This window comes from Vicia villosa, linkage group LG1 (assembly GCF_029867415.1).
Source record: "Vicia villosa cultivar HV-30 ecotype Madison, WI linkage group LG1, Vvil1.0, whole genome shotgun sequence".
Lineage (NCBI taxonomy): Eukaryota > Viridiplantae > Streptophyta > Magnoliopsida > Fabales > Fabaceae > Vicia > Vicia villosa.
Genome location: NC_081180.1, coordinates 34,953,405 through 34,964,465, shown reverse-complemented (window position 1 = coordinate 34,964,465; position 11,061 = coordinate 34,953,405). Strand labels below are relative to the sequence as shown.

Sequence of the window (11,061 nt, the reverse complement as noted above, 5' to 3'; positions counted from 1 at the left end):
ACACGTCCATTGGACTCGCAGAACCCGATTTAGTTGAACTGGGCTGTTTGTCTGGACGTTTTGGCTCGTTTTGCAAGTTTAGGGATGGCTGCTCGTCGGAGATGGTGACCGGAAAGTATTGTTCCGGTGGTTAAGATCCTTCTGGTTTTTTTTACTCTAGCGTGGCATATTCAAACATTCCTATTGGCCAGTCAACCACCCACGAATCTCTCTCTATCTGCGATTGGTTCGTCCAAGGCACCCGGGACCCACGCGTTTGACTGTGTTGAAAATTCCATTTGCTTTCAATTTTTTTATATTTATTTTTTGCTAGTTAATCCTCTAACCGCTAATTAGCGCAATGCAGTAGGCAAAGGACATGGACATGTGACTCAAAGGGGGAGGGTTCAATCCCCAGCGTTCATGTTTCCCCTATTTTTTCTTGCTATCAATGACATTACTTGCAGATTCAGTACGGTGAGGCTACACGCGCAAGATTTACCCTCATCTATCTGCCGTTGGATCCTCCAAGATCCTGATCTAAAGGATCAGAAAGCGCTTTCCCATGGTGCTCCCACGGAGGCCTACCACACAAGATCCACGTCTGTTTTGCCCTCAATTTCTTTATTTCTTTTTGTTTTTTTTTGTTTATTTGTTTAAATTAAATCATCAATTAACAAGTAGTCATTAATCCAAAACTAACCAACTAATTAGAATTAGGTTTAACCTTTTATTTATTTATTTATTTATTTAATATAACTTAATTAATTAATTAATTAGGCTCTTTTAGTCAATTTTAGTTAATTAGATTAATTAGGTTTTTATCCAAGTTTAATTAATTAAATTATTTAGGTTTTTTAGCCTAGACGATTAATTAGGTTTTTTAACCGATTTAATTAATTAGGTTTTAACCAATAATTAATTAATCAACTTAGAATTCAATCAATTAAAATTAATTTAGACTTTTAAGTTTAGGTTTCCACCTTTTAACCCTAATCTCTTCCACCTTCAAACTCAAACGTTTTTACTAATTTCTCCCGATTCTCTTCTCATCTCAAACTCCAATGAATGTCGCATGATTGTTTTCATTATTATTTATTTAATCGTTCATTTAAATTCTAGAAATTGATATATAGGTTGCAAAAGGTTTTTTGTAATAGCGTAGGTTTATTTCTTCGCATTTTAATTTCCGCACCTCTTATTATATATCTGCCCCAAAGCCATGTAATAGCTTAGGACTCTTTTACTTTGCTGCTTTTACTTTCTGCACCTATATTAACTGCTTAGATGTATGACTAATAGGATTGCATGGAAAGACTAAAACTGAACCGTTAGCTCACTAACTTCAAAAGATTAAATATCTGAATATAATACACTCCTTTTTACTGTTCACACACTCACCTCTAGGGTTTCCTCTCTTATGCTGCCTTTCGATTAAATAGTCAAGTCCCTCGAGTGCTGGGATACCTTAGTAATTGCTGCCTTCGATTAAAATCATCATAGTCCCTTCGGAATAAAGATCATAGTCCCTTCGAGTTGCCTACGATAAAATGATCTCGTCCCTCGAGCTTCCTACGATAAATGATGATAGTCCCTTCGATTGCTAAGGTGTCCTTACTTGTTGCCTTTATGACTATTCACATCTCATAGGACTTCCTACCCTCTTTATGGTATGGATAACCCCTATGACGATTCGATGACCCGCACATCCAATGTATAGGACTACCTGCCTCTATATGGTATGGATAGTACTATCGTTCAAGGAATGTTTTTAGGATAGGAAAGACCTTACAAACTTAGGGTAGGTAACTCTTAAGTGCTTGCTCACAACAAATCAAATGCTTTTCACACCCCGTTTTCTAACGTTGTCTTTTCAGACGTTCTCAAAAATAAAAACTGTTTTTCTAAACACACACTCTACACTCTTTCAAACATTTCAAACAAACAAAGTGAGCTAAGCAATTAAGAGCCCATGGATAACCATGGATACAAAGGGTGATTACACCTTCCCTTTGTATAACCTACCCCCCGAACTCAAAATCTTTCAAAAGGTCTTTCCTGTTCTTTTTGCCTTTCCTAATTGGATAAAATAAAAGTAGGTGGCGACTCTTTCTCACCGCAACATTTGTTTGTGAAATAAAAATAAAAGTCAGTTCTCCCACCGAGTTACACATGCAAAAAGTGAAATTAATACTCATAGACAAGCATCAAGTTCAAACAACATGGATGATGACAAAAGGCTCAAAGGGGTTACAAATGATCACACACTCACAAGGTGAAATTGACTATTTGGCTAGGTAGCTGTGCTCAAAATGAACATAAATGCCTTGATCATTTTTATGCTTTCATATAATCAACACAAACAAAAGATTAAGCATAATAAAATCTAGTTAGAACAAGAATTGTAGTCTCCAGCATATGTAAACAATGAAAATCTTTCTCACAAGAAAGGTGGGAACTAAATTGATTCACAAACGAATAAGTATAAGAAAGAATGAATGACATAGAAGTTGTAAAAAGCCTAAGTATCATAAATATGCTAAGGTCTAGAAAGTGATAAACATATACCTTGAACGTGTACAAAACTTTAACAAAATCATTACCATACACTCGCAAGTTGAAACGATCAAACTTGGAAAAATCATCTCAAATTTCCTTAAGCTACTTAAAACAAGCTCTTCGACAAACACAACAATGAAATAAAACACTAAACAACAATTATATACATATTGAAAGATCAGGTGAAAATTGATAAACAAATTTAAAAATGAAGATTTAGAATTTCAAAGCTGGTCCAATTTAAATTTGTTTAGTCAATTTCACCTTACTACCTATACTACAACAATTCAAAACAATATAACATGATTGTTTTACATCGCTAGTTCAACGTCTGTTATTTATGCACATTCCTCCAAGTTTCCTCTTTACACGGTTAGTTCCAGCGATGATGACACCTAACCAAACACTTAGCAAATGTGAAGAAAAACAAACATATACACTAAATTTACAAGTATTGAAAATATGAACACATAAATGCACAAGTATACATGTATAAGTCTAATTACATCATATAAAAGATATGAACATTATGTGCAAAACTCAAAAACAAATATACTATCGCGATGCGATTCAATATCTAAACATCAATCTCTGGCAACGGCGCCATTTTGCTGAAGCGGTAAAGCGGCAAGCAACAAAAGTTTTGGAAATATTTATTCGAGAAATTATCGTTTCCACAAGGATTAGTGATTATTGAATTTTCGTTCGACCAGTATCGCGTTCTTGAGTTTGGGTTTGAATTAGTTAAAGTAAAACCACAAAGTAAATTTGAACATAGAAAGAATTCACTCTTCAGAGAGTAGGAACTTATCAGGTATGCATATAATTCACTCCTCACAAACTTAAACCTATCGACTAGTTATACTCAACCTAAAATACTCATCAATGTCATTACGTATCAACCATAACACCCACTGTATCATCTCGGGGGAGATCTCTCAACCAACCTCAACAACACAGAAGACAACCGTGTTACTCGTGTCGACGATCTCTCAGCACAACACAGTCAACACATAGGCATTAAGCATAGATACTTAAGTGAATGTCAACTCTAAATCTATCTCAAGAATCCAGAAACTAATAGATAATAATCCTAGATAAGGATTCGTGTAGTATATGTCTATAACAACCCAAACCCCAAGCACAGAGCAAAAATCTAAGATAACAATTGACAAAGATTTGTAAAGCAAATTAAATATAACGTCATGGGCGACAAAAAGACATGAGTTCAAAGTAAATACATATACAAAACCCAACTAAGAGAGAATACACAAAGAGAAAGAGAAATGAACCAAAAATTTCCCAATTTGTCAGCACCGATCGGTCATCAATCCACCCCGGATCATCCGTATGGAAGCTCCATAGTTATTTTCAAGCTTTCTCAACCAAAAAAATGGTTGGTGATATTTTGGGGTTCGACAAGCAACAAATTTTTTGGAAGTATTTATCCGGGAAATTATCGTCTCCACAAGGATTAGTGATTATCGATTTGCCGTTTGACAGGTCTCGCGTTCTTGAATTTGAATTTGAATGGATAAATTAAAAACGTATGAACAAGAAAATAAATGCATTATTTGGAGAGGAGAAACTTATCAGACATGAATTTAAACTACTCGTCACAAGCTTAAACCTATCGACTAGTTATACTCCACCTTTAATACTCATCAATGTCATCACGTATCTCTCACATCAACGTTCATCTCTAAAGCACCAACGAAACATATCATAATCAATTTTATTGAAGTAGTAAAGCGGCAAGTAACAAAAGTTTTAGAAGTATTTATCCGGGAAATTATCGTCTCCATAGGAATTAGTGGTACTGAATTATCGTTCAACAAGTCTCGCATTTATGAGTTTGGATGGAATTGGTAAAGCATAAAAACAGAAAAGTAAATATGAATAAGAAAGAATTCATTCTTCAGAGATAAGAAACTTATAAGCATTGCATATAACCTACTTCTCACAAACTTAAACTTATCGACCAGTTATACTCAATCTACAATACTCATCAATGTCATCAAGTATCAACCACTACACCCACTATATCATCTCGGAGGCAGTCTCTCAACCAACCTTAACAACACAGAAGACAACTGTGTTACTCGCGTCGACGATCTCTTAACATAACACAACCAACACAAAGGCATTAAGAACAGATACCCAAGTGAATGTCAGCTCTAAATCTATCTCTAGAATCCAGAAACTAACATATAATCATCCTAGATAAGGATTCGAGCAGTATATGTCTTTAGCAACCCAAACACCAAGCACAGAGCAAAAGTCTAAGATGACAATCGACAAAGATTTGTAAATCAAAATAAATATAACGCCATGGACGACAAATATACATAAGTTCAAAGTAAATACATATACAAAACCCAAGTAAGAGATAATACACAAAGAGGAAGAAAAATGAACCCAAAGTCTCCTAATTTGTCAGTTCTAATCAATGATCAATCCACCCCGGATCATCCCTATGCAAGCTCCATAGTTGTTTTCAAGCTCTCTCTACCAAAAAATGGTTGGTGATGTTTTGGACCGCCATTTTGTTGAAGTGGTAAAGCGGCAAGCAACAAAATTTTTGGAAATATTTATTCGGGAAGTTATCGTCTCCATAGGGATTAGTGCGAGGGAAAGAATGTCGTTAAATAGTCACTATGTTTTTTAGCTTAAATGTGCAAAAGTTTTTTACAAGTATAAAGTACAAAATATAAAAAGGAAAAGTAAAGTACAGGAGAGAAAAGAGCTTTTCGGGATTGAGTTTTTTACAAGTATAAAGTACAAAATATGTATTCTATCAATCAGGTAATTGCAACCTAAGTATTCATCAATATCATCACGTATCACTCACAACTGAGGTTATCTCTAACGAAAAGTTGAGAGAACAAGGGTATTGTCTCATCGGCGATGTCTCACGCAACTTAACAACACAGAGCATTAAGAACCAATACTCTTGTGAGTGTGAAACTCTCTAGTGCTTAGAATCGAACAGAGGCAAAGATGTCCTCGATACTAAATCAGAAATGGACTACAAATAACCCCATGATCTATAAAAACCTATAACAATATGCATTCTCTTAATTTAAGCATGTGAACAAAGTTAATTATCTCTACTATCACGTATCACTCGTCAATACCATCTATGTCTAGAGCGGCGTTGTAGGATTATACCAGTTGATTATTAGCGGATATCTCCACATCTCAAACAACAAGCAAACATGCAAATCTGATACAGAGTGAATATCAATTCTCAAATCTATCTCTAGAGTTTGGTTATCGGTAGATGAATAATCATAAATCAATATTTTGAAATAAATCTCTCAATACAAATCAAACATATTATGAAAAAAGATTAACATCTATATTGAATCAAAACAAAGTTCACAATATAAAGATCAAAAGAAATACATATAACAATGGTGAAATCATCCAAAATCCCAACAAGAGAAGATATCATACAAAGAGAAGAGAGAAGGTGAGCAAAACCCCAACCTTGATATCTCAAAAATTGAAGCTAACCCAACTTCCAATCTTCAATCTTCAACCTCTCTTGTTGATTTCCAAGCTTCTTTATCAAAAGAACGAGTGGTGATGGAATGGGATAAAAAAACCCAAACCATACCTTAAATATATGCTTTTTCCCTATTTATACACTTTCAAAACTGCCCAGATCGCGCTTAGCGCCAAAATCCACGCTTAGCCCGCTCAATAGAAAGATAATTTTGTATTTTTTCCATAACTTGATAACCGTAACTCCGATTTGCGCCTAGTTCGAAGCCTTTGAAAGCTTATTCAATTTCCTATATAAAAATAAATAAATATCAATGCTTTAATACCTACAAAAATAAGATAAAAATAATTAAACTCAATGATATTTACACGACAACACAATATATACACTATAACGTAAACTATACCGAATATACACTAAAGTTGAGGTTTATTGACGAAAAGCAAATGAATTAAACCAATGAGAGCTAATTATTCACACTCAAATTCACAATAGTTTAGAACTCATTAGTTTTGTTGGTCCATACCAGATAAGTTATCAATAATTTCAATTTTCTTAGATATAATTTTAGCATTCTTCCATTTTTAATTAAAAAAAAACCCAAATTTGATAATTTTGGTAGGAAAAACATTCTATCAATTTCAATTTCCAGCTAATGGCATGTTTTCGATTTACAATGAAAAACTGAATTTTGATTTAAAAAACTAAAAAATAAAGTATACTATTAATTTATATCACATATTCATATAATTTCGTATAATTATATAGTTCAACTGTTTAAAAAGAAATTAGAATAGTAAAGTTTATGGGCATATTCCTTTTGAAAATAACTTTAGAGAGAACAAAACGTAGTGGATTCGTGCCAGAGACTGAGCTCTAGCATGCCTCATTTCACACAACAGCACCAAAAAACCTTTTTAGTTACTATACCTTTTGGTCGTCACATTTTACACAATCCTACAAGACAACACCAACGTGAGTTGATCCCAAAAAATGCCCCAATATCCTCTTCCCACCATTCCTTCTCTAAAAATCATAATCCAATTTGAAAAACAAAATCGAATGACTAGCATAAAATCTAAAGATTCACTTACTCAATCCTAATCGTTGCCTACCATATAGAATATCATTTTTTTCAAGAATCTTAACTGTTGTTCTTTTGACATTTTTTCTAAGTTGAACATGTTTTGCCTTGTAGCCTCTCATTCAGTAAAAGATTCCTTGTCTTCATTTATTATTTTATCATATAGTACATTATTTATTGGTATTATATATTATGTTAATTTTTCCGTGAACTATATAATATATGAAATTCTTCAAAACGTTGCTTTTATTACCCAAATATGGGATTTAACTGTTTCATTACTGTATGATTTATACTAATATAACCAATAATGTAGTATATAATGCCACTAAGTTAAAATAGATAAAAGAAAAAGTAGTCATTGTAACTTTGTTTATATTTTGTTATTAACTTAGAGGTATAGGTTAGGAATTAGGATAGATGCTGAATGAATATTAAGGAGATCAGGGTTTGATCAATGCCACTAACAAATTCCCACTCCTCTCTTAATAAATTAATGCAAATTGATTTTCTGATGTAATAAATTGATTTACTATAGTCAATAGCTTCTTACTATGACTATCTGAAATAATATATATTTAATATTCATCATAAAATTAAAAAAATATTGAAATTATATTTAGATCATCATATCTAAATCGAATGACTATTATTATTGATAGTGTGACTGCGTTGTTTTGTTGAGTGCGTTGTCATGGTCTTAGATCTCAACTTTATGATTTGAAGTTATTGAGAAGATCTCAAATTTCATATTGATTAAGCATAAAATTTTAAAAGAGTTTATATAGAGGGACACTGTTGATATTTTTCAAACTGATTTTGTAAAAATGAAATAAAATAAACTAATATAATTGAAAGTATTGAGAAATAAGTATAAGAAAGTCACACATTCATTAGAAAAATTAAAGATTGAGCATTTTACGATGAAAAAAATTTAAATAACAATGTTTATAAAAAAAATTACATAAAAAACAAGGTTTTCAGAAAATTTACAAAAATGTCTAGGTTTTGCAGGATCCCTTAGAGTATGCGTCAAACCATTTGGCACATTAGTATAAAATTTTTTGAATTAGCCAATTCATTTGGCGTATATGTGTTTGTGAAAAGTAAAAAAAAAAAAAAATTCACATTTGCGCCAAATCATATGGCGCATACTCCTAATTTTTGTACTAATGCGCCAATTCATTTGGCGCATACTCCAGGGAGTCTTCAAAACCTAGACACTTTGGTAAATTTTTTGAAAAACATATTTTTTTAAACGTTGTTATTTAAATTTTTTTTTCGCATTTTACACCACTCACAAGTTTTTAATATTTAATTTTTTTTTTGGAAATCTTGGTATCCGGCCTTGCGACCGACATTTTTAATATTTAATTAATTTAAATTAAATTTAAAATTTGCACATAAATCATAAACAAAACTTTACAAAAAAATATATATTATTATCGTTACACGTCACGCATGTGCTAGCTACCAATGCCATCAAAAACAGCATATAAAACCACACTTCACAAACACAATGTGAAGCCCACAAAAATCTCTCACAAACTAACCAACACTCTTACATGTTACCTAGCACCATCCATGGCCACCACACCTTACAAAGACGAACCCGACTACGACAGCAGCTCCTCCTCCATCACCGTACCAGACTCCACCCGAAGCTGGATGAGTAACCTCAGCTTCGGAAGCCGTCGTCGCGGAAGCTCCGTCTCCGTCTCTTCCACCACCACATACACCTCCTCAACACTACCCTCCAACGCCAAACCTCACAAAGCAAACCAAGTTGCATGGGAGGCCATGAGTCGACTCCGACTCGACAAAGGCCGAGTCGGACTCGACCATTTCCGACTCCTAAAACGACTCGGAAGCGGCGACATAGGAAATGTGTATCTTTGTCAGATAAGAAACCCGGTTGTGGGTTTGCCTCAGTGTTTGTATGCTATGAAAGTCGTTGATAGAGAAGCACTTGCAATAAGAAAGAAGCTTCAGAGAGCGGAAATGGAGAAGGAGATTCTGCGTATGCTTGATCATCCTTTCTTGCCTACTCTCTACACTGAATTTGATGCTTCTCATTACTCTTGTTTGGTCATGGAGTTTTGTCCTGGTGGTGATTTATATGCTTCTCGCCAACGCCAGCCTGGGAAGCGCTTTTCCTTATCATCCTCTAAGTAAGCTACAACTTTTTTCTCTACCATTTTTTATTATCAGTGTCGACGTGTGTTGACGTGTCAGTATCAGTGTTTGCGGTGTCTGTGTCTGTGCTTTGCTTCATACTTAAGTATTAACCAGTTATTATGAACAGGTTTTATGCAGCTGAGACACTATTGGCTTTAGAATATCTACACATGATGGGAATAGTATACAGAGATTTAAAGCCAGAGAATGTTTTGGTAAGAGAAGATGGACACATAATGCTATCAGATTTTGATCTTTCTCTTAAATGCGACGTCGTTCCGAAGCTGTTAAGAAGCAAAACAAGGTTAGAACGTAGCATTAAATCAACTACAAAGAGAGCTTCAACACCTTCATGCATTTCACCCATGCAACCAGTTTTATCATGTTTATTATCATCAAGCAAGAAGAAGAAAACGACAGTTGAAACAGTTATAAGAGAGAATGTTCAAGAGGAGTTTGAGGTTGATCTTGATCCTGATTTTGTAGCGGAACCAATTGAAGCAAGATCGAAGTCCTTTGTTGGAACACATGAGTATTTAGCACCAGAAGTTATATTAGGACAAGGTCATGGAAGTGCAGTGGATTGGTGGACATTTGGTGTTTTTTTGTTTGAGATGTTATATGGAAGAACACCTTTTAAAGGTGAGAACAATGAGAAAACATTGGTAAATATTCTTAAACAAGAACTGTCTTTTCCTAGGATTACTGTTAATAGTAATTATGAGTTTGAAGAGATGGTGAAAGTTCAAGATCTTATAAGTAAATTGTTGGTGAAGAATCCAAATAAGAGAATTGGAAGTTGTTTGGGTTCTGTTGAGATTAAAAGACATGAGTTTTTCAAAGGTGTTAATTGGGCTTTGATTAGATCAGTTAAACCTCCTGAAGTTCCTAGTGATAAGAACAAGATTAGGAATAGGGTTATGGTGCCTAAGTTAAGCAAGAAAGATAGAGATCAACCATTTCAACCTAATCATCGTTTTGATTACTTCTAAATGTATGTTTATGTCTATGTTTAACAAAAATTACACATTTAGAGTTTCAATAAAATTATAGTACTAGTATCACTATGATTATGTGAAATGTAATTACAATAGTTTAGAACATTATGAAGTTTTTTTGTATGCATTGAATTGAGTTATTTGGTCATTATTATAATATTGATTATTCTTACTATATGATAGCTATGGTAGTTGAGGATTTTTAGGTGAAGAAAAGTAGGATCCCATAATTGTACTAATGTGATTTTCATGAAAGTTTATGAAGTCATGTGATGATAATAATTACAGTTGTGAATATTGATGAGAAAATTGAATGAAAAAAGATGACCTTTATTTTAACAATACTTTATAACATTGTATGCTTTTTATTTTTATCTGCGCATTCACATGTCCTTTTCACCGAATGAAGGAAAGAAAGAAAAAGGAACTGTCTTCTATGGGCTTTTTCTTGTCATCTTTTTTCCATGAATTGTTGTTAAGAACGGTGATTATTACTATCCATTAGGAAAAGATTGAGTTATTATATAAAATGGAGGAGATTAGATTTAGGAAAGTGTTGGTAACAGTAATGATGAGGTGAGAGAGGGAGCAAAAGGGTGTGGACCAATTTGAATAGAGTGAAAAAAATGGGTGTAATAATTGAAATGTTAACCTATAGTAAAGAAAAGGAAACTAATGAAATTCTTAAGAGGAATCATTTTCTTACCTAAAATATTACTATGAATCAGTGCTTTATGAATGACACTTCAAAA

At 33.5% G+C, this 11,061-nt stretch overlaps 1 protein-coding gene across 1 annotated transcript; it reads left to right on the top strand.

The window, feature by feature from the left end:
* The first annotated feature begins 8,660 nt into the window (after window positions 1–8,660).
* Window positions 8,661–10,623, top strand: LOC131604193 (protein kinase PINOID 2-like). The gene is made up of 2 exons (XM_058876655.1): window positions 8,661–9,304; window positions 9,439–10,623. The coding sequence occupies exons 1-2, from the start codon at window positions 8,718–8,720 to the stop codon at window positions 10,301–10,303; spliced, it is 1,452 nt and encodes a 483-aa protein (XP_058732638.1). The 5' UTR covers window positions 8,661–8,717; the 3' UTR covers window positions 10,304–10,623.
* Window positions 10,624–11,061: the final 438 nt, after the last annotated feature.